Source organism: Monodelphis domestica, chromosome 5, assembly GCF_027887165.1.
Source record: "Monodelphis domestica isolate mMonDom1 chromosome 5, mMonDom1.pri, whole genome shotgun sequence".
In the NCBI taxonomy this organism is placed as follows: domain Eukaryota; kingdom Metazoa; phylum Chordata; class Mammalia; order Didelphimorphia; family Didelphidae; genus Monodelphis; species Monodelphis domestica.
In genome coordinates this window covers 279,002,115-279,026,394 of record NC_077231.1, presented here as the reverse complement: position 1 = coordinate 279,026,394, position 24,280 = coordinate 279,002,115, and the positions used below count along the sequence as shown (strand labels likewise).

The following is a 24,280-nucleotide window of genomic DNA, read 5'->3' as shown; positions in this document are numbered from 1 at the left end:
AAACCCTTACCTTCCGTCTTGGAGTCAATACTGTGTATTGGCTCCAAGACAGAAGAGTGGTAAGGGCTAGGCAATGGGGGTCAAGTGACTTGCCCAGGGTCACACAGCTTGGAAGTGGCTGAGGCCAGATTTGAACCTAGGACCTCCTGTCTCTAGGCCTGGCTCTTAATCCACTGAGATTTAGTGTCAATTTTAAGACAGAAAGTAAGGACTTTTTAAAAGAGCTCTATGATAATATATGTATAACCCAGTGGAATTGTTTGTGAACTCTAGGAGAGGGGAGGGAAGAGGGGAAGAAGACAACAAGAATCATATAACCATGGGAAAAAAATTAATAAAATCTAAAAAAAAATAAAAAGAGCTCTACGCATGAAGAAATATAAGAATGAGAGGAGGAAAACATGTGAGAAAATTTCAATGAAAAAAGTAAAGGCAGAAACAGAAGCAACTTTATTATCAAATTATGTTAAAAAGGAAATAGAGCAGGAGTCTCACACAAAGATCATGGACCTGGCATAGAGGCTTGCTTTGATAGTCATAAGGAATTTAAACATTCCTGACATCGTCTAGAGTTTTCTCTCTGTTTAAAGAAAAAAAGCTAATCATATTTTATTACTTTAATCAAAATTTCAGCCTCCAACAGGTAAGGGAACCAACCAAGCCATTACTATTCCATACAAACTTCTCACCAACGAGGAACTGTTTAACAGTATGGGAATCAGGGGAACCTTGGAGGGAAGTAACCACACCATTTTTTAATTTGTAATGGAGAGAAAAGACAGGCATGGCCTGTCATGAATCCAACATTTTGGAAGAACAGACTTGGATGCTTTAGGGAAAAGCCTAGGTAAAATCAAACCCTCTGCTCTAAAATCCCATTGGGAAATTTAGACTAGGAATGACAGAATCAACTACTCAACAGAGAAAAAAAAAACTATACACAGAAATCCCAATATACCAAATGAATATAGATACAATGTTGAATAAAATATTAGCAAAGAAATATAGTAACATGGGGGAAAGAGTTTACACTATGACCAGATTAGATTTATACTAGGGTTGAGAGGCTAGTTCAATATTGGGGAATTATACACATAATAAACTATGTAAATAAGACAAACAATAAAAGAATGAAGTGCTCAAGACAAGCAAAGGATTTCAATGGGGAAGAAAATGGAGAGTTGCTTAACGAAATTAATATAAAAGCAGAATTCTAAACTTAGGCTCCAAATATCAACTTGAAAAAAGCTAGGGTGGAGGGAATGGGTGGCTAGAAAGCTCAAAAACATCTGCGGGCATTTCCATTTCCATCTACAACAAGCTCAATATGAGTTGAAGTGTGATATAGCTGACCAAAAATAGGACATTGTATTTTGATCATAAGCTGCATTTAGAAAGGCCATGTCTAGGGGCAGCTGAGTGATTCAGTAGACTGAGAGCCAGGTCCAGAGGTGGGAGATCTTGGGTTCAAGTTTGACCTTAGACAGTTCCTAGCAGTGTGACCCTGGGCACTTAACCCCCATTGCCTAGCCCTTACAACTCTTCTGCCTTAGAACCAATACACAATATTAATTCTAAGATAGAAAATAAGGGTTAAAAAAAAAAGACCATATCCAAGTCTAATGGTTGACAAATCCAAGACCCTTTGCTCTGATCAACTCAATTCTGAATTATTGTGTCCCATTCAAGGTGCCACATTTGAAGGATACTGATAATCTGGGGTATTCATAAAAAAGAGTGACCAAGAAGGTGAAAAGGACTCAAGTTCATGGCATTTGGTGATCAACTGAAGAAACTAGAGGAGAGAAATGTGGAGGAAAAGGGACATAAAAGCTGTCTCTAAACTTCTGAGCAATTTAGTGTAGAAGGGAGATTAGTTTTATTTCATTCAGCTACAGAAGACAGAAGAAGGAACAGGTGGTAGAAGTTGCAAAGAGAAACTGTAATAATTAGAGCGGGGGGGGGGGGGATAATGGGTTCTCTCTCACTGGAATTTTTCAAGCAAATCTCAGAGGATCATTTCTCAAGGGTACTATAAAGGGGATTTCTACTCAGGCACAAGTTAGATTAGAAGACTTCTAAAATCCTTTGAAACTCAAATTCTTTGATTCTGCGATTATTTACATTGTTATAATTATCTGTGATGATGGTATATTTCCCTACTAGCCTGTTAGGTCCATAAGCATAGGGGTCTGTCTTGTCTAAACATTTCTCTCCCAAGGTATATAGTAGAGGCAGAGTCAAGATGGCAGCTTAGAGGCAGCAAAAATTCAGACTTCTGTAAACCCTTCCTCACCAATCAAAAACACAATGTTTCTAGGGGATGGAAAACCAAATCTAACAACAGGACAGAGCTAGGGAACCCTCCTCCTGGACCCAACTTAAAAAGTGCACCCCAAAAAAAGCCTGAACTCTAGAACAAGCGGGTTTAAGGGGAAGGAAGAAGGAAGGTCCAAGGACCCCTCCTCCACCTATAGCACTGAGCCCCCAGTGGTGGCTGGAATCTCTGGGCAGGCAAGGGCATTAGTCTGGAGGGAGAACCTTGCTGGCAAAGATGAGTCAGGCTCAGGGCTTAGAACACAGGCAGTATAGAGGCAGCTGAAGGAGAAGTATAAAGAAGGAAGCCGAGCCAAAACGCTCCATCTTGGAGGTTTTGGCCCCAGGGCACAGTCAGCTTTGCAGATCAACTCCACCCTGGCTCAATCTTATCAATAAGAGCAGATAAGAACCCTTCAGAGGGCAGAGAAGCTCAAGTTCCAACACCCCTCCCCCACAAATCAATCTGAGAGCCTTACTGATGGAGCTCGAAGAGCAAAGGCTGCAACAAACTACAGACCTTGACCACAGGGCAGGAAGCCCAGCTCCTTCTCAGCTTCTGCTGACAACTGGGGAAGATCAGACTACCTGAACAAACAGCAGAACAGAGAAGAAACCCCATCAGGACAGAACAGCCCAAACTCACGTATCTGGCACAAAATGAGAGGAGCAAGACTACAAGCAACTACAGGGGGTAAGAAGAGTAAGTAAGGAGAAATGTGAGTAAACAACAGAAAAAGGAAAAGGAAATTACAATCCACAGCTTCTATCCAGGCAATGAACAAAAAGCAAATGAAACAGAAGAGGATCAAGGAACATCAAGCAAAAACATACAAACTCCAGTGAATTGTTCACAGGCTTTGAAAGAATTCAAAATACAATTCAAAAAACAATTAAGAGAGGCTAACGACAACTGGGAAAAAGAACTTAAAAAGCAAAATAAATCATCTGGAAACAGGAAATAGTGTCTTGAAAGCCAAGGTATATAGTATATGCAGTACGATAGTATATAGTGTATACTATCTATACTACTTATAAGCACTTGTTGAATTTGAAGCCCTGGAAAGGGCCTCCAGCCTTGATGCTGTTCCACTCTCAGGGTATGACATTGACACAGGATGACAACCTGACCAGAAAATGGAATAATATCATAAAAGCTGGAGGGTGACCTTTTGAGGAAATGTGTGCTTTGCTAAATGGCTGTTCTTTTTTTTTCCAAGTGTCATGGTGATTGCAGCTTATTTTCCAATTTAACCACTGTGCCCAGGGGCCCTCTTTTCCCTGTATGTGGGCTATGTGTGATGCATTCTACCTATGTGACTCCAGTGCAGAAGCTTTATAAAATTAAAAAAAAAAAAACACTTCCTAGGCTGTATGAGCTGTCTGTTCCTCCAGTGCTGAAAACTAGCCCTCAGTCATGAGCCTCAGAAGAAGACCAGAGTGAACCTAGAGGGAAACATAAGACATTGAGCCTATAAGAAATCTAATCTAGTCTCCATTCTAGTTCCTGTATGTTTCATTTTCCTGTTTCCAATGCAATAACTAGAGTACAGGGGAAATATTTCTAATACCTCTGGCATTGTTGGCCTCCATCTTCAGCTAAAATGGGCCTTAGTGAAAGATCCATAAGAATCTGTCCTGATGGAGAGAGGAGTCTACCTCAGCCTTAAATAATCTCATGAAAACTAGGTGGGTTAACTATTCTAAAGTACAAATTAACAGGAAAGAGAACCCAGGTGCTTCTGGAGGAACATAAGGCTGTGTCCTATGTCTCTGAATGAGATCCTTCTTCTGTATCTATTTCCCAGCCTCTCCCTAATGCTTGAGTCTCATCTTTCCACCTCCCTTATACAGTAAGATGGAGTGGAATGAATGCTTCACTGACTTATTCTTATCCCTAATAAGTTAATGCCGAATCACCTGTTTCAGTAATATTTCCCCCCTATCCTTTCCAGACAGAACAAATATTCTATTTAACAGAGAAAACAGAATAAAAATAAGCTGATTAGCTATACCTTCTCTCAAGTGTCAGCTATCAGGGAATCAAATCCTTCAACTTAGGGTCACTCCTAGCACCAAGTAAATTAGCAACAAGCAGTAAGCAGCAAAGAAATAGAGTCAGGTTTGGAAGGAGAGCTAAAAAGCTAGGCCAAGTTGATAGCAATACTCACACCCAAAGAAGAACTGAGGGGGAAAAGAAACCAGTTGGAAGAGCTGAGATTCAGAACTAGAAAGACAGTATCAAAGAAGGATGTTGAGATGCACGGAACTAATATTTCATCTGGATCACCCTGTTTCCAACATGTTATTGAAACTGCAAGCAATCTCTGACCCTGAAAGGAGCCTGCCCAGGCTCCTCCTAATTCAGCCATCCCTCTTTGGCTTCCAACTCATACATCTAAAGCTCTCTGCTTTCAAATATGTATTGCTTTCTCTCATTCATCTTCTAACAGATTAAAACATTCAAAGAATGTTGTTTCCTGAGCCTTCTTGCTATAACTCTGGCCTCCAGGATGGGTGTACTACAGCCAAGATGCTGAATAAGTTTTTAAAAAATCAATACCCCAGCATCAGAGACTCCAATTTCCCCTTAGCAGACTCCTCTCAAAGCCTTCCTAGCTAACCTCACCAAGTAATATGCTAGTGCTTATCCCAGGCACATTCTCTCTTAAATGAGTGCCTGGGGATGAGCACAGAAAAGAATAAAAATTTATCTGTTTGAAGGGCCAACTCCCTTTTCGTCTTCTGAGATGAATAGAATCTGTCCTATCAATTTATAGGTCCCCAGAAGGAAGAAGAGAAAGTCAGCGATCATAGTTTCACACAGTCAGATAACCCTCAAAAATTGGGCAAGATTAAAATCAAAAATGTCACCTACAACAATTCTGAAGGGCTTATGACAAAGAATGCTATCCACAAGCAGAGAAAGAACTATTGGAGCTGGAATGCAGATCAAAGCAGACCATATATCTCAGTTTAGTTTACTTGGGTTTTCATTTTGGTGTTTTGGCTTTATATGAATATTCTCTTACAACAATGATCAGTATGGAAGTAAGTTTTGTGTGATAATACATATATAACCCAGATCAAATGGCTTACCATCTCTGAGAAGGGGAGGGAAGAGAAGGGGGAAGACAATTGGGATCTTATAATTTCAGAAAATATATGTGAAAAGAGTTATTACATGTAATTTGGAAACTAAATTTTTTTCACTACAACACAAGTCAATTCAATCCATCAAGGATTTATTTAAACATCTACCATATATGAGGCACTGAGCTAGGTGGTAGGGTTATAAAGGCAAAAATGAAATTATTTCTGTCCTAAAGGAGGCTATGTTATTCACCTGGAAATCACCACCATCATATAGATTTAAGAGTCACAAAGTACTTTACATATGTTATCATATTTAATCTCCACAACATCTCTGTGAAGTAGGTAAAATTATTATCTTCCTTTTTTTTTTTAAACCCTTACCTTCCGTCTTGGAGTCAATACTGGGTATTGGCTCCAAGGCAGAAGAGTGGTAAGGGCTAGGCAATGGGGGTCAAGTGACTTGCCCAGGGTCACACAGCTGGGAAGTGGCTGAGGCCAAATTTGAACCTAGGACCTCCCGTCTCTAGGGCTGGCTCTCAATCCACTGAGCTACCCAGCTGCCCCCTATTATCTTCCTTTTACAGATGAAGAAACTGAGGCACAGAGAGGTTAAGTGAATTGTCCAAGGTCACTCAGCTATCTGAAGGGGGTAAATATATGAAGGATCAATGAGAACATCATGAGCTGGTAAAGGTGTACCTATCCACAAAATACCTGGCAACAAAAGTAAGTCTGGTACACCTTGGAAACAAAGGCCCCAAATAGCCATCAGGATAATTAGGTTCTTTCTTAACTTGATTAAATGCCAACTAACTGTAAGATCTCGGTGAAGTCAAGAACAAATAGATGTCCTGTTATCTGCTAGAGAGCCTGTGAGAGAGTTAAATTTGTATTGGATTGTATCATTCAGATGTTTCAGTTATATCCAACTCTTCATGACCCCATATGGAGTTTTCTTGGCAAAGACACCAAAGTGGTTTACCATTTCCTTCTCCAGCTCATTTTACAGATGAAGAAACTGAGACAAGCAAAGTTAAGTGACTTGCCCAGGGTCACACAACTAGTAAGTGTCTGAGGCTGGATTTGAACTTATGGAGATGACTCTTCCTGGCTCCAGACCCAGCATTCTATCCACTATACCGCCTCGCTGCTCCAAAAGGAAGTTTAGATCCAAGTCAAATTTAGTGCAGAACCCCAAGTACTAAGAGGATTGAGAATGCATCAGGTATGTTCATATTTAAGCTACCTACAGACCACTCTAGTCCAAGACACTCAAAGTGAGTTACAGAGCAGCCATTTCTGGTGTCAATTATTAAGCAGCAGCCCTGGAGAATAGTCACACTAGACAACGACTCTATCAATGAAAGCCTAGATATCAGAAGCTCTTCGATTTTCCTGCCTGGTCCTACAGCCAGACTACTGCATTAACAGCCAAATGGGCAATCACAAAGGCCAGATATCTGGAGGAAAGGAACTATCCACCAGACCCAATGCATTACTGTACTGGAAGAATTCATAAAGCATTCAACAACTGGAAGGGTGTCCTTAAAGGGGCAGCTCATCCTAGCAAATAGGCTGAGTGTTCCAAATCCACATCACACACTCATCTAAAAAGCCTTGCTATTCTCTGCCTGAATTGCATGGAAGCCGTGGTGGCCCCTGATAGATGACCCCCTCCAACGTCTGCTGTCTGGGGCCCTGCTTCATGTTTAAATAATGCCCTGTAACCTAAGGCAGGCCAGAGCTTGGCACCAAGGAAACAGGAGCAGAAAAGTGTGCAGACTGGATTGATCGACACTCAGCATGTGTTTTCTCATTCTCTTTCTCCCACTCCCTTCCTCTTTCTTCCCAGTCCCCTGCCTTTGGCTCCTTTTCCCCAACTACATCCTGGGAAACCTTTGAAGAAATTGACCAGTGGCAAAAAAACATCCTGCTCCAGCCATGTGAAAGGAAGCAGGCCAATGATGGTCATTGAGGTTTGCCACGGTGTGTGCTAAGGACCAAGAGGACTCCAGAGGAAACAAATAAAAGATCGATTGATCATGACACAGAAAAAGAAAAGCCAATTACAGGTCCTTGTGGAAGAAGGTGGGTTATGGATTTTGGGATCTTTGGGGGTGTTCTCTTTCAATAATTCTTATTTGGGGTTTAGGGGGGCTTTTTGTTATTTACTGGGAAGAGCAGCCTTTTTGAAATTGCTCTTTGGGTGTGAAATCTTACTTAGGACTTTTCCTGGACATTCAGAAATGTCCAGACTCTCTGGAGAGGAGGGAGATTTGAGGCTTCATCGGAGGAAAAGAAGCTCACTCCCAGATGCAGGTGATTGATATGATCCTGAAAGATTCTGAATATAAGGATGAAGGGAAATATCCCAAAGGCAAGTTCCCTCATCCCATATTCCTTTGTTATCTTACAGTGAATATCACCGTGGATGGACCTATGAAGAACTCACTCAGTGGAGGTAAAGGGAGGACTTGCATGTCTTGGGAGATATACTCATGTGAAAACTGCTTTTCTGGCTTGTGTATACATTGATGAGCATTGATGGGATTGCTTACAGTGATTAAAGTGCCAAAATCCTTTCTTATGTGCTTGTCTCCAAGTTCCTTTTAGGCTGGGGATAGGTACCTGTGAAAGGTGAGATGGAGTACTGAATTTGAAGTCAAGAAGCCCTAAATTCAAATCCTGCCTCCAATATTTATTTGCTATACAATCTTGAGATGTTTAATCTCTCAGGGCCTTAGTTTCCTGTAGGGATTTGGTTTGAAGACCTCAAAGATTCCTTTCAGCTCCAAATCCTTTGATCTTAGAAACTGAATTTCTGTTTTAGGTACCAGGAAACCTAGATTCTAGAGAAAGTTCTCTTATACTAGTAGTGTGACCTTGGGCAACTCATTTAATGACCCTGTGTCTCAGTTTCCTCATCTATAAAATGAAGAAATCCAATTAGATGATCTCTGAAGTCCTTTATATCTCTGATATTCTATAAAATCTATATAAGATCCTGATAACTGACGTGTATTGCATTTAAAAGTTTGTAAAACATTTTACATATGCCATCTCATTTGAGTCTCATAGTTTGACATAGTTCCTACTATTATCACAATTTACATATGAAAAACGGAGGTTACGAGATCTGAAATGATTTGCCCAGTCACATAGCTGGTGTCAGGGACGAGATTTGAACTTTCTGATAGCTGGGATTTTTTTATATCATCCAGTAATCTCTCCGCCATGACAAACTATCTTTCAAAAGGAAATATGTTCCTGGCAGGTAAGATTACTCTTCTTTTGCCCACAAGGAGCTAATTCCTAACACCAGTACGATGAGACTCACAACCTAGATTTTGACATTTTGATGGAGCTTTATGGAATTTTTAGATTAGCTTCCTAATCACAAGGCTATTAGCCATGAGCATTCCTCTCTCAAAACCTTCACGTCACTTTGGGAGATGAGAACATGGCAAATGAAGCTCACTTAAAGGACATGAAGATATTTAGCCCAAAGAAGAAAATACTCAGGGGGAGAAACAGTGGTTGAAATCAAATATTTGGCCAGTTATAGGGCAAAGATGATTGAACCTGCTCTGTTTGATGCCAGAAGGCAAGACTAGGGACTGAGCTGTGGGTCTGTTACTGATCTGCTTTGGTAGAAGGATTTTCCTCATGGGGTGCTCCCTACTACGCCAAGGAAATCATAGGACTAGATCTCTCCCCTCCGAATCTAGAAGAAACAAAATTCCAAAATTGCCCTGGTCCATAGTAGGTGTTTAATGAATGTTTGTTGGCTTGATTTGCCTAGAAGTTGCAAAGAAATATAGATTCAGTGTAAGAAAAACTTCCAAACAAAAAAAATTTACTCAAAAGCAAAATGAGCTATTTTAGGAAGTAGCATGAAATCTTCAAAGAGAGGTTAAATGACCTCTTACTTGTCAGAGAAGTACCAAAAGGAAGCTGCTAAGGTAGAGGGTTGTAGCTTCAGCCCTGGAAGGAATCTCAGAAGTGATTTAATCCATAAGTTACATGAGGGCATGGGCTAGATTTAATTTTACTTTTTGCCTCCTAATGTGTTGAATAAGTGCCTAATATACAAAAAAAAAAGTGATTTAACCCAACCCCACACACATACATTACAGATGAGGAAACTAAGGAAACATGTAGATTAACTAATTTGCCCAAGATCATACAAGTAAGTCAACATCAGAGGTAAAATTTGAATCCAAGTCCTTGACTCCAGAGACAACATTCTTTCCATAGGATCTTACCATTTTTCTGAGATTCCTGCCAATGTTAGGTTCCTCCAGAAATCATTAATGCAATGTAAATCACTGGTAAGAATATTCTATCTGCCCCATGACCAATGAATTTTATTGGTGGAATGGAAAATTTGATAGTGAGCTACAGAATCTGAATTGTAGAGTTAGTAAGCATCTTTGAGATCTTTGGGCACTTTAAGCTGAATTCAGTTAAATCTAGTCCAACACCTCCTTTTACTGATGAAAAAAAATGAAGCCTAGAGATGTTGTGAGCTGCCAAATGTCAACAAATTAGTTATAGAAAGACAGGATTCCTGGCTACTGGGTTGGTTCTCGTGCCACCACATAAGATAAACAGTAGGTTTCAGCAGAAAGAGAGCCCACACAGTCCAAGCCTTCTACCATTTGGTGTTGGGACATATAGCGTGCTTAATTCTGTAATTGAATGTAGTATTTTAATAGAGGCATCATGGGATAGTAGAAGGAGTCAGCTTGGAAACCAAGAAGGTCTATGTTTAAGCCTCATCTCTGATACCGAGGACGACCTGGTCTGTCCATGTCACTAGGCTCCCAGACAATTCTGTAAGACTACAAGTTGCTACGACATGGGTGGTAGAGGGAATTAGTCATCTGGGAGTTCTCTATGCCAATGAAATCACAAGCTCAGTCCCTCTCCCAGACAGAGCACTGAAGAGAAAGCACTGCTGTCTTCTCCATCTGTGCTACATCTGTGCCATGCACATATGAAGAAGATCACTTATTCCCTCTTTCTGATGCTGAAAGTAAGGAGACTTATATCAATTTACTCCCTATTTGACTTGGAGCAATTCACTTCACCTCTGATCTCAGGAAACAACTCCAAGGTGTATCTCCTGAGTTGGAGACTTAGATTGGAACCTGCTTACATGCAAGGAGCCTCTTTCCCCCACGCTCACATAGGCTTGACGAATTTGGGCTATTTCAGTCCATTCTCATTACTGTCCAGCCTCCTAACTTAGCCCAGGTTGGTGGTCATTGTAAACTATTTGCAACAAGGAGAAATCACCTAAATCCCCAGCTCTCAAACAGCATAGCTTTGCAGCACCACAGACAGAGGGATGGTTGGGAGTGCTGGTGGTAGTGGTTGGTTTTTATCGTTTTCATTTAATTTCAGATATTGAAATGATTGTATACCCACGTTTGGAGACAGGTTTTCCACTTGTTTTCACCCACAGGAACTAGATGATGATTTAATATCTTCCCTGCCATAGAATGATTGTCTTTGACATCTAATAAGAACCCACATCCTCAGAAACAAACAAACAAAAAAAGGGAATACAGCATTATGGCTAGAAATGAGGCTGTGGGCATCAAGAAGACTTGGTTTGGGGGGCAGTTGGGTAGCTTAGTGGATTGAGAGCCAGGCCTAGAGATGGGAGGTCTTGGGTTCAAATCTGGCCTCAGACACTTCCTAGCTGTGTGACCCTGGGCAAGTCACTTAACCCCCATTGCCTAACCCTTACCACTCTTCTGCCTTGGAACCAATACATTGGTTGGCAATACAATATTGACTCCAAGACAGAAGGTAAAGGTTTAAAAAAACAAAAAAAGTCTTGGTTTTCAAGTTCTGCCTCTGACACATACCACCTGTGTGATCCTGTTCGGTGTCTGAGAAAACTCTTTGGGACTAAGTCACAGGACAATGGAAAATCTGCTTGGTAGATGGATTTTTTTTAAGCTAAAATCTCCCTATTTAGCAGGAGTGGAAATACAGAAGACTATGGAAAATGAGATAAGTACTTGAGAAAGGAAGAAGGGAATCTAGCTGAGGTTTGGCGGTTAAGTCTGTTGAGGGAGGGAACTTCCAGAAAGAAAACTCCCTCTACTGATATAGTTCAGCACCTGCTCTGTGACTTAAAATTATCTTGGAAGTTGTCTGGGGTCAATGAGGGATTAAGTGATTTATTTGCCCAAGGTCAGACAGCCAATGGGTATCAAAGGCAAGACTTGAACTTGGAGTCCTAAACTCCTTTCTATCCCTACCCCAAGCTGTGTCACCAGCTAAGATCTGCAACATAAATTCATACTAAATGAAGCCATCTCTATTTTTGTGGGGTTCTTTCCATCCATGCTCAGTAACCTTGGAAGAACAAAGAAAACTAAAGGAGTTTATTCTCTTATCAAGAGATGGGAATTTATAAGTCATTGAACCTCTGTGCCTCAGTTACATCACCTCTGAAAAGGAGACAATAATAATAGCACCTGTCTCCCAAGGTTGTTGTGAGGATAAAATAAGAGTGAAAATGGACAGACCACCATTTTTTTTACTTCTTTAGTGCTAGAAAGAGGAGAAGAGGAAGAGATAATTGGGAACTTTAACAAATAAATAAATAAAAATAACATCACTGTGGAAGCAGAAAAAAAGTCTTTTTCAAAAGAAATGAAAGACAAAGCAGTCAGAAATTCTAAGAATTCTAGTGAAACATTGGGAAGAAATTAATTGTGCAGAAAAAAATGGTCACAACTATCCCACTGTGGTCCCCAGTCACAGGGGATTATGGGAGGGATGGATTTCCAAGCTACTTCATCTTTATTATGTCAACCTGAAAAAAAAAAACACAGAACTACCAAAATAAATTTAAGGATATTTAATTGAGGTAGAAAGATTAATATGAAAAGATGGGCAGAACTTCAGTTCTGGGACTTCCAATGAATTCAATGTGCTTAGATAGATTTTTGGAGACGGGGAAGGACATGGACCCTGCCACCATCTTGGGAAGGAAGCATTCGTCTCAGTCTAAGGTGCTGGGAGAAGCCTAGATGCCACAGCCAGAGACTAGAGTGATTGGACAAGTAATTATGGTTTTGACTGTCTTTAGCTGAGTTCTGGCTTAGGTGATTAAAAGGGACTTGAGAGTTTTTTGTTCAGTCTAGGACAAGGATCTCTCTGGAGGAGGCATTTTAAAGTACTATACAAAAGCTAGCTATCATTACTATTAGCCTGAATGATTTCTGCTGTCCTCTTCCACTGTGAGATTCTGTGTTTCTGTGTGAACCTTGGAATAGCAGGACCTCCTGGCTTGGGTAGACTAGAGATGGGAATGGAAGGAACAAGACAATATTCTGCGCTTTGCCCCTTTCCACCTCGCTATCACCACATCTCCTCTAGTGACTCCCTTGGAGGACAGAGAGCCTAGACATGTCCCTTTCTACCCAACATTTTTGCTAGCTTTTCTTAGGAATCCAGTCTTATTAAGAGCACCAAAAAAAAATGCATTATATCCCCCAAGTGTCAAATAATATAGCAGAAAGGGGTTTGAATTGGGAGTTAAAAGACCTCAGTTCAGTTCTGAGATGTCTTGATCACTTTCTAGTTCCATTGCTGGGAGCTTTTCTTTCTTCATCTATAAAACCAGAGTAATAACATAGGTTGTCCCAAAAGTCTCAGTGCAGCCTTAAATTGTAGTAGCTCAAGAACCATCCTGCCTTTTATTTAGTCTGCCTCTCTCTCTGAGTCCTTGTAAGGAAAGCACTTTGTAAAGTGCTGTATAAATGAGTTTCTATTATTATCCTCACCATCATCAGCATCCCCTTAATCCCTTAATGGAGCTAGGGAAGGGACCTAGCCTCTTTTCCTGAAAGAGGAATTATTAGGTCAGATACATCTGGGATGGGCAGTGAAAGGTGAGGATAATTGTATCCTGGGAACTTAACCCAGTGCCTGGCACATAGTAGGTGCTTAATAAATGTGGATATGTATGGATTGGATTGGTGCAAGGGGAAGTCTCTAGACCTGATCAGTGAGGAGAACCCCTTTGGGTATAAGATGGAAAACACAGGACAGAGGGAAAAAGCAAATAGAAAGAGGGATTGTCCCTATGCAAACTTCTTTTTTTTTTCTTAAAACCCTTACCTTCCGTCTTGGAGTCAATACTGTGTATTGGCTCCAAGGCAGAAGAGTGGTAAGAGCTAGGCAATGGGGGTCAAGTGACTTGCCCAGGGTCACACAGCTGGGAAGTGTCTGAGGCCAGATTTGAACCTAGGACCTCCCATCCTATGCAAACTTCTAGTGAGAAAACTCCTTCTCTCAGTGCAGATTGTCACCTTCTCTGCAATTCTGTCTTTTTTTTTAACCTTTACTATCTGTCTTAGTAACAACTCTAAGACAAAAGGGCAAAGGCTAGGTAACTGGGGTTGAGTGACTTGCCCAGGCTCACACAGCTAGAAAATACCTGAGGTCAAATTTGAACTCAGATTCCACTAATTCCAAGCTGTGCAACCTAGTTGTCCCCAACTCTTAGTCTTAGGGAATTCACAAGGGCACTGAGAAGATGAGGAACTTTCTCTGAGGCACAGTCAGTATGTGTCAGAGACATGGGTCTTCCAAGGCCATCTACCACACCAGAGCATTCAAACACTAGACTAGAACCCACAACCCTCCTGAGTACACTCAAACCAACCTTAAATATAATTGGGGAAAAATTAAGGAAATAATTAAAAATTCAACAAAACATAGATAATATTAATTTGCATCTTCCTAAGCCAATATGTAGTCCTCAGGAATCCTTCTCTATATAGTAATAATTAATAACTGACATTTGATAGCACTTACTTTATGCCAAGCACTATGTTTAGTGCTTCATGATTAACTCATTTGATCCTCACAACACTCTGGGGAGGTAGAGATAGGTCCTATATTATTACCTCTGCTTTGCAGAAAAGGAAACTGAGGCAAACATAGGATAAGTGACTTCCCTAGGGTCACACAGCTAAGGATCATTTTGAATACAATGTTAAACAACAGAGGTGATAATGGGTATCCTTGTTTCACTCCTGATCTTATTGGGAAGGCTTCTAGTTTATCCCCATTGCAGATGATGCTTGCTGATGCTAAGGGTCACTTTGAGCCAGAAAAATCCAAGTTCAAATCCTGCCTCAGACACTTACTGGCTATAAATGAGCAAGTCACTTAACCTCTATGCCTCAGTTTCCTCACCTCTAAAAAGGGGTTAAAAATACCACCTCTCTTTCACAATCATTGTGAGGATAAAATGAGCTACTATTGGTGAGGTGCTTGGCAAATGTTAAGGTGCTCTTCAAATGCTAGCTATTATTACTCTTATTATTGACCTGAATGCTCTCTCCTGTCCCCTTCCACTGTGACATTCTATTTTTCTGAGTGAACTTTTGGATAAAAGGAACTCTGGGGTTGGGTAGATCAGAGATGGGAATGGAAGGAACAAGATCGTCATTCTGCCCCTTACTTCTTCCCACCTCACTTCCTCATCAGTATCTCCACACCTTCTAGGGTCTCAATCTGAGGCTGGATTTGAATTCAGGTCATCATGACTCCAGGAGCATAGATCTATCCTCTGAACCATAATGCCTTCTTCACAGTGAAAGAAGGATTTCACCATTCTCTGAGGTCTTAGGATTTTCAGTTCAAAAGCCCAGAGTAAGTATATTGAGGTTATTTTCTAGAAAGTCATTAGAGAAATAGCAAATAAATGTATTAAAATGTCCTCCTTAGAATCATTACTGAATGAATCATTTGATTATCCTATTTCTTCTGCCTATCCTTAATAGGAAAAAAAAAAGGAAAAAGTCATTTTAAAGATTATCTTTATTGTACAAACCTTCGAAATGGGTCAGATCTCCTCCTGCACACTAATATATTCTATTTAGTTGCTAAATAGATATAGTCAATAATTTTCTGAGGATAAAAACCTTCTTCCTTGATGGCCCCTAATTGCTATGACATACTATTTTAATATTAACCTGTTTCATTTATTCCTTTTTTCCTGACTTATGGATAAGAGATCATAGTGTGACAAGACTTTTTCTTTAGTGCCAGACTCTGTCACAATAGGATGACAGGCAGGGTCATCTATTCAGAACTGGAAGGGACTTTAGAGACCATCAATGACAACTCCTTTGTCTCACACATGGGGAAACTGAGTCCCAAAGAAGTATGATCTGCCCAAGGTCACAATGCCAGTTAATTGAAAAACCAAGACTAGAGGAATTAACTAGATGCTGCCTGAGATGACACTAAAGTCCTTCCCTGCTAAAGGAGAGATTTCTTCTGCTCTGGCAATAGCCAAGAACACTTCCAAAGGCTATGGTGGGAAACACTTGGGGATTAGACTCAAAATAATAATAAATTATTCAGCAGTAACTATGGAGCTGCAGTTCAGGGAAGTGAGTAGCTAGAAAGCCACCTTAGGTGTCATGAAGAGAGAGAGAAATTCAAGTCCTGCCTCTGACACATACTGGCAGTCTGACCTTGGGCAAGTCACTTAAAGTCTTTGGACTCACTACAGAGAGAAGTTAAATGGCAGAACTGGTGCCAGTCTGCATCAGTAGAGAGATTTCCCTCACTGGGAGTTCCCTAGGCCAACAAAACCATAGATACAGACAAAAATAATAGCTGAGCAGCTACTTATGCAAACTGTACATGTTAGGTACAAAGAAAGATGAATAGAAAAAGTAGGGGGGCCCAGTGGATGCCCAGGCTAAATTTACTGTCAGAAATTTAAGTCTTGAATTCTAGTTCTCCTAAGTTCTTCCTCTGTGACCTTGGGCAAGTCAATTAACCCTTTCATGTTCTCAGTTTCCCCATCTTTAAAATGTGATGGGATTGAACAATTTGGCTCTAAGGTCCCTTCTAAGTCAATGATCTGAGAACTTGGTAGTTCTCTTCCAAGGAATTATAGTCCAATAATAATAAAGCAAGAACCAGAGTAGGAGCACATATCTAGCATGGCTGTAGAAAATTTACCTTCCAGCTGTAATGGCTTTCCCAAAGAGCTTTGTGGAAGCTTTAAGGGGATATGATGATAGATACTAATAACAATAACAACAGCATCTAGCATTTGAATATTATCTCATTTGATCTTCATAACAGACCCTATTATTATTATGATCATTTTACAGATTAATAAACTGAGGCAAATATCCCAGATCATGCAACTTGTTTCTAAGGCACATTTGAACTCAGATCTTGGTTGACTCCAGGTTCAGTGTTCTAGCCACTACACCAACTCTCTGGCCCCAGTTGTAGCAAGGAACAAGTAAAGTACCCTCTGTGAAGAAAATTGAGGGATTAGGACAGAAAGTGATTAATTATGGAAATTGAGTGGACCATTGAGAAGACTCCATCTTGTGGCTCAATTTTGGAGCTAGCTTAGTTCCCTTTCTATGCAATTATGGGCTTAGACCAAATTCTGTCCTGTAAGAAAAGTTTATTTAATTGTGAGAATTGGGATGGGGTGAAAATTGTTTGAACCTAGCCCTACATGGCCAAGAAACTGGACCCCTGTTTAGAGTGCTTTTTAGAGACCCTTAGCTAAGGACCTAAGTTATGTTGACCAGAAATGCAATCAAATTCTAAGACTGATATAAGAAGTTTTCTCATTATTGTACATCTTAAGCAACCCATATGTCTTCTCCAAAAGCTGGCCCCACACTGATCAATTAGTTATTGCTTTCATGTTCCTTTGATTGTATACAGACATGGGGACCTTCCGAATTCAGAGAATTCCACCTGTTCATTCTCCCCATCCCAACTTGGAAAGACCCTAATCTTTCATACAATTGGAAATTGGATTACCTAATATGGTATTTTTCCTTTAAATGAATAGACTTTATTTTATTGTTTTTAATATATAAATTTTAATATATAAATATAAATATATTTTATTGTTTTTAATATATAAAAAAATCTGTCTTTCCTTGTATGATTCAGGGTCCATTACCAAACTGAGGAAGGGACTTGGTCCCAATTTGTTAGACAATTGGCATGCTTTCCTTAATTAATCCATATGCTCAGAAAATTAATCTTAGTTTCCTCAGTCATTTAATCTTTCGCTCATTCCACCTTGCTGACTAGAGAATTTGTGCCTCAGTTGGGTCCTTATTCTCTTCCTCTGTGAAACAGGAAAATTGAACTGGATGGTCTCTGAGTTCTCCTTCAACTCTAACATCCTGAGTCAAAGAGTCTATGAGCTTCTCATTCCACACACAGTGGCAAGATAGAAAATCTTGCGAAAAAAGAACTATTAACAAGGTGGATGGAGCCCCTAATGCCCTTGCCCTTTGCCTTCTAAGGGAGGATAGTGATGCAGTAGATAGAGTTCCATCCTCAGACACTTCCCAGCTGGGTAATGCTGAGAAAATCGCTGAGCCTCTCTCTGTCTTGGTTTTCTCATCTCTAAAATGGGGACAAAAATAACACCTACATCCCAGGGTTGTTATGAGGCATCAATATAATATTTGTAAGGTGCTTTGAAAACCTTAAATTGCTGCATCAATTATTTATGAATGAGTAGATGTGACTCATGGTGTTCCAAAGATAGGAAGGCCTGGGAATTGTGGAGCCTAAAGAAAGATAAAGGGGTACCAGTTCTAGAGCCATAAGAACCTATAGACTAGGAATGATCTAAGCCTTTAATGCCTGCTTGGATTCTGCTTCCCTGTAGCTCCTGATAAATGAAAAAGGGGGTGGGGAGGTTCTCAAGGTTCATAATAGCAATCCACCTCAAACAAAGTCACTTAGCTTCTGTCTGCTTTCGTATCCTCATCTCTAAAATGAGAATAATAATTACATTCCCCTCCCAACGTTGTTAGAAAAAATAAAATGAGATTTGTCTTAAGTATTTTGCCAACCCTAAAGCACTATATAAATAGCATTATTATTATTATCATTACTCACATTTGTGTAACATTTTAAGACTTACAAAGGGCTGCACCTACGACAAATAAATGACAGTTATTGTCCTCATTCTAAAGATGAAGGAACTGACCCTCCAAGAGCTAAATAAATGCCTTGCCCAAGGTCCTGGGGCTGCTTTGTTAGGTTTTGGGGTCTGTTGAAGGAGATTTAAAGGACCCCAAATCATAGTCATTTTGCCCCTGTAAGAGTTGTTATGAAATGAAGGATGGCTTTCAAGAATGCCCACTCCCCATCCCAGTTAGAGGGAGAAAATTCTCCAACATAGGCTGAAGGTTGGGCTCCTAGTCCTGATCCAGGAGGGGTCACTTTCCCCTGCATGGTTCCCAGAGCTGTCCCACATCCTCATGTCATGAACAAAGGGAAAAAAGGAAATAGGAAGGCAGGTGCTTATTTAAAAGACCAAAAATAACCCATTTGTGCTTTAGCTCTCCATCTGTAAAATGACGGGGTTGAACCTATTCTATAGGGAGCACCTTTTCTATGCCAGGCACTATGCCAAGCAGCATTTTTTAGAAATACTTTCTTATTTGATCTTCACCACAATCCTGTAAAGAAGGTCCTCTTATTATCCCTAGTTTACATTTGAGAAAACTGAGACAAACAGGGGGTAAGTCATTTGTCTAGGTCACACAGCTAGGAAGTGGATCAGGTCTTCTTGACCTTTCTCGATTCCAGATCCAGGGATCTAACCACTTCCACTGAGAAGAGACAAATAAATGCGGTGCACAAAGGTCTTTAAGATTCATCTAATGTAGTCTTTAACAGAATAAAATGTATATTAGTCTAACGTAGTCTAATATTAACAGAATAAAAAACAAAGTTTAGAAATAGGTGCTAGTGACATCCATCTAAAGTAAGGCAAATTCCCGATAAGATCAGGAGTGAAGCAGGGATGCCCATTATCACCTCTATTATTTAATATTGTACTAGAAATGCTAGCAATTGGAGAAGAAAATGAAATTGAAGGGATTAAAGTAGATGATAAAAAAACTAAATTATCACTCTTTGCAGTTATTATGATGGTGTAGTTAGAGAATCCAAGAAAATCAACTAAAAAGTGAGTAGAAATAATTAAAATAAGGCAAGGAGAGGGGGTAATGACAGTCAGTTCCCCTATGTCTGGGATTTTTATTCTTCTTCAGAGTTCTAGCCACCTGAATGAATGCCCCCAATTTTTTTTAAATAAAGCTTTAGCTTTTACCTCTCTAGTGTCCCAGAAAGAGGCATGACTATGAGGAGGAGAACTGAAGATGTGGCCACCACTGCTTGCCAGGTCATCATGATACTCCTTGGATAGGGAAATTCCTACCATTCCCTTCTATTATTCTAACTGACCTCTCTCCTATCTATTAAGCTCTCCTTTTAGTCTGACCCCTGTCCCAAACCATGTCATATTTCCTTATCTCAAGAAATAAGCAAAAACTCCAAATCTCAGAAGTCCATGAAGGTCCAAGCCATTCTTGCCCACATCTAGAGGAGACATGACTCTAGTGCATGTTGATTCCAAATCCAGAATGCCACGACACCATCCAACCTCATGTCACTCCTGGATTTAGGAGTTCCAACCACATCAGTCCTACCTCCCCAATCAAGAAGCAAATAAACTGCCAAAATAGCAGGAGATCAAAGGGACTCCCTCAACTCCACAGATGAGTGGCAAAGTGTGAATTTATGTGGAAGGAGACCCTCTGCCATGACATCTAAGTTAGGGCACTGAGTGAGGTACAAGGGTTCAATAATAGCAGCCTTAGGAAAGAGGGAGAGATCTTGATCTCTGATAAACAAATCAAGATAATATAAGAGAGAGCAAAAGATGGGGTACACATGTAAGTTGTCATCCCTGAAGATAGCCAGGCTGAAGTAGGTCTGAAGCCCAACCATGCCTGTAGAACTAGACAGCCTGCTCTTCTGGCTCCTTTTTTCTATCCTGCAATTAGCTGTGTGACCCTGGCCAGACCATTTTGTTTCTAGGAACCATCATATCCTCATCTGTAAAGAGAAGGGTTGGACTAGATGAACCCCTGAAAGTGGATTCCAGCCTGGCATCGTTGATCCTATGACTCAGAGTCATCTGGAATTAAGGATATTCTTGCATAATAGAACTGAGCAAGTCACATCGTGACTACAAGGGAGAATGATTGAATTTAGTTGGAGCTGATAGTTGCATGAGAGTCTCTTGCTGGAAATGCTGGCATTTTGGATTCTCTTTCCCTGTGAACAATCACTGTGTGCTAGTTTCATTTCTATGACAGAGGGGTTTAAGTATGAAGAAGAATAAGCATGATAGGAGGGAGAACTATTATTAACTAAAAGTATTTAAGTTGCAGGGAAGTCTTAAGGGACTGCCTATAGATAAGAGATAACATTTGCATGGGGTTTAAAGTTTACAAAGCATTATATATATATATATATATATATATATATATATATATATATATATATCTTTCTGTTTGATCTCCACAACAACCCCAGAGAGGCAGGATGGCGTAGTGGATAGGGCACTGGTCATGGAGTCGAGAAGACCTGAGTTCAAACTTCTTGGTTTATATTTCTAATTGAATGAGGACCCCATTCAAAGAACTTTCATTTTGGTAGGTTAAATCTATGGATATTTACCATGTTGTAAATTAATTTAATTAGAAATTAAAATATCTTCATATTATGAAAATAGTTTTGATCTCGCCAACCTTCTCAAAGGGTCTTGGAGATCCCAGGGATCCCTAAGCCATACTTTTCCAACCACTGCCTAGACATAGGCTTTGTTTGATCTTTTCAGCACAGTGAGAGGGGAAACAACACAAGTCTTTGAGTCAAGAAGGACTAGGTTCAAATAATTTCTCTGACACTGATTATATGACTTGCTGTTTATATGACATAGTTGATAGCAGGAACTAGAGAACCACCCTTAGAGTTGAGATGGCATGAGAGGGACAAGCACCCCTTTACGTACTGCTGTGTGACCCTGGGCAAGTCACCTAACACCTAGATGTCCAAGACAACAAGTTGTAAGACATTTACATTTTAAGGCTTTGCGTTTATTAGACTGTTTCCTGAGATTAGCTGTTAATAAAACGATTGGAGAGAGGAGGTCCTGATGTTAAAAAAGGATGAGGAAACCAGATACTTCTTAGATATCTGGGATAGGAAATGAGGAAATTCCATTAAGAAGGGAAAATTTACAAGATGGGGGCTAGAGGTGGAGGGGTAGAGGCCATGGGGAAAATGTCATTGACTTTAGGGCTAGGACTAACCAGGAAACTTTGCTGAGTTAGATTGGCATCATGGCCGGAAGCACACCCTAGGGATACACAATGCACGTACTTAGGAACTACAATTCAGAGAGCCAGGAAGCTCTCAAGAATCTACTACATTCACAGGCTTCCTGCGAACCCATTGCAAATGAATAGACTATTGAGTAACTTTGGTCTTGGGTCACCACCTGAGGTTCCCAAGCCACAATGACTAAAAAAATTTTTTATTAATTAAATAAATGTTATTTATTTACATTTTACCTTATTCTTTCATTTTATTTCTTTAATAAATTATGTATTTATTATTTGAATTTTTATTTTATGTTTATTATTAGTCCCTTCTTTTTTAAGATGAGTTTTCTTATTCCCATTTTTGGAGTTGGAGGGGTGGGGAGGACACAGATTTCAGAAACATAGATTTAGGCGAGGAAGGTAACTTAGAAGCCATCTTGACCAACTCCATCATTTAGCAAATGAGGAACTGAGGCCAAGAGATTGACAGGTAAGAGACAAAGCCAGGATTTGGAGCTAGACCTTTTGACTCCAGTTCTGTACTTTGTGGTACACAGTGACACTACAACATGCTGCTCCCCGCCACCAAAGAAGAGGTATCAGAAGTAGCATGTGAACCCACACCTCCAGGTGGAGACCAAATAGCTAATGGCAGCCTGGCTTCTAAGAAATGATACTTTGTCAACTCATGAAAAAAGTTCTATCAAAGCATAGTCCCCCTCAGGGGCCCTACAGCAAGGAAAACAAGTAATATCATCCCGCTTGGTTTGAACCATTCCTCTCTGAACTAAGAGTTATGGGACTGACTGGCTGATGTAATTTGCCCCAGGTTTCTAGATGACTTTAGAGGCAATTTGGATTTGGATCACATGCATTGGGCTAATTCTTTTCTTGACTTCAGTAAACAAGATTTCGAGGATTCTAAACTATCCAATAAAAACAGTGAAAATGTGTTACTGGCTGTCACCCAGGTAGAAAAGTCGCCTGGACCCCTCTAGCCTTTTTTACTTTTGCTTTTCCAATTTCCTCAGAGGAAACTGGAGAACTCTGCACACCAGAATGAGTGGATTCCCCATCCCAGAACATGAGGCAAGCTGGTGTCATCCATGTCCATTTCTATTCTGTACAGATTTGGTGGAAGGGAAGAAAACCTTTAGAAAGCCAATCCCAAAGTCAGACACCATACCAAGTAAGCAACAGGCTCTCTCCAATAGGAAAAAGAGAACTCATGATTGCAGAAAAGAAGAAAAGGAAGAAGGCAGTAGAGAAATCAAGATCAAGGCTCTCCACCAGAAGAAAGATGTACGGAGAAAACACCGTGAAATGTTTGGGGAAGATGAATGGAACAAAGCCGAGAAGTCTTCTAATGGGAAGAGAAAGAGGGAGAGGAAGGCTTCCAATAAGGAACAGAAAGAAGCCAAAAACAAAGAAAAACAAATTCGGAAGAAGAAAGAGAAGCACCTGAAGAAATACAGGTAGGATATTTTACCTCCAAACTTAATCTAATCCTAGGAAGGGACTTCTTACCCTGGGATCCATGAACCCCAAAAGAGTCAGTGGATAGATGATGGAGGTCCAAGAATCCAAAGAGGAAAAAAAACTACATTTTTATTTTCACTAGCCTATGGATTCCTTTGTCATCCTATGTATTTTATTTTATGCATTTAAAAATATCCTTCTGAAAAAGACTCTATAACCTTGACCAAGGTGCCAGTGGGGGCCATACTATAAAAAAGGGAAGAAACTCTGCTTTAGAGGGACCCCACCATCTCCTGTCTTGGAGATGTTCATCAGTCATTTGGAAACTTAGCCAGCCTCAAGGATTCTCTATTCCTTCTCTCCATCTTTGGGCTACTTACCTCTGATGAGTGTAACAGTTAAAATTAGTTACTCTGCTAAAAGTATTGTATTTTTAGAGGTTTATTAAAGATTAAGAAATAAAGAAAACACAAAATAAGAAAGCACGTGCCTAGGAGGGCTGAAAGCCTATTCAATTTCACTTACTCTACATCTTGAGAGACACGTGTGCTTGGAAGCGGAAGCAAAGAGAGAGTGAGTAGGTGGTACAGTCAGGTTAAATATCCCTTTTGCTCTCAGCCCAGGTGAGGACCTCTGGTGAGATTTCAGGGAATCCTGGGAACTACCAAGGACTTCTGGGGATTGAAGTCTGGGGTTGAAATCTCCATTTTTAAATGCTTCCTATGGAAATAGAAGGGAAAAAACTATGAAATTCTATTTTGTCAATTTGATAGTTTTTAGCAGCTCTGAGAGGAAGCTTAGGGAGAAAGTAGAAAAAACTAATGGTCAAAATAATCAAAATAAAATTTCATCCATTCATTCTCTTCCCACAACCAATTAGCATATAGAACTATACGAATGCTTAACTTATCCTAGACTGATAGAATCAGTCAGATGAGATAATCTCATCTAATTCTCTTATTTCCAGATGAGAAAAATTGAGCCCAAAAATGTTTAGTGTTTTGCCCGGGATCCCACAGGTCAGGGGGCTAGAATAAGGTTGTTGATTTAGAGATGGAAAGGATCTCAGAGACAGTCTTGTTCATCCTCCTCGTTTTTACAGATGAAGATACTGAGGACCTTGGAAATTAAGTGACTTACTCTTGGTTACCTAATTA

General features: G+C 40.1%; 1 protein-coding gene across 1 annotated transcript in view; it reads left to right on the top strand.

Moving 5' to 3' along the window:
• The first annotated feature begins 7,725 nt into the window (after window positions 1-7,725).
• The window catches only part of TMC2 (transmembrane channel like 2), an 82,144-nt gene continuing 65,589 nt past the window's right edge, over window positions 7,726-24,280 (top strand). The window contains exons 1-2 of the mRNA XM_056800672.1: window positions 7,726-7,873; window positions 22,774-23,119. Of these exons, the coding sequence (XP_056656650.1) occupies window positions 7,726-7,873; window positions 22,774-23,119 (494 nt within the window). The remainder of the gene's footprint in view (window positions 7,874-22,773; window positions 23,120-24,280) is intronic.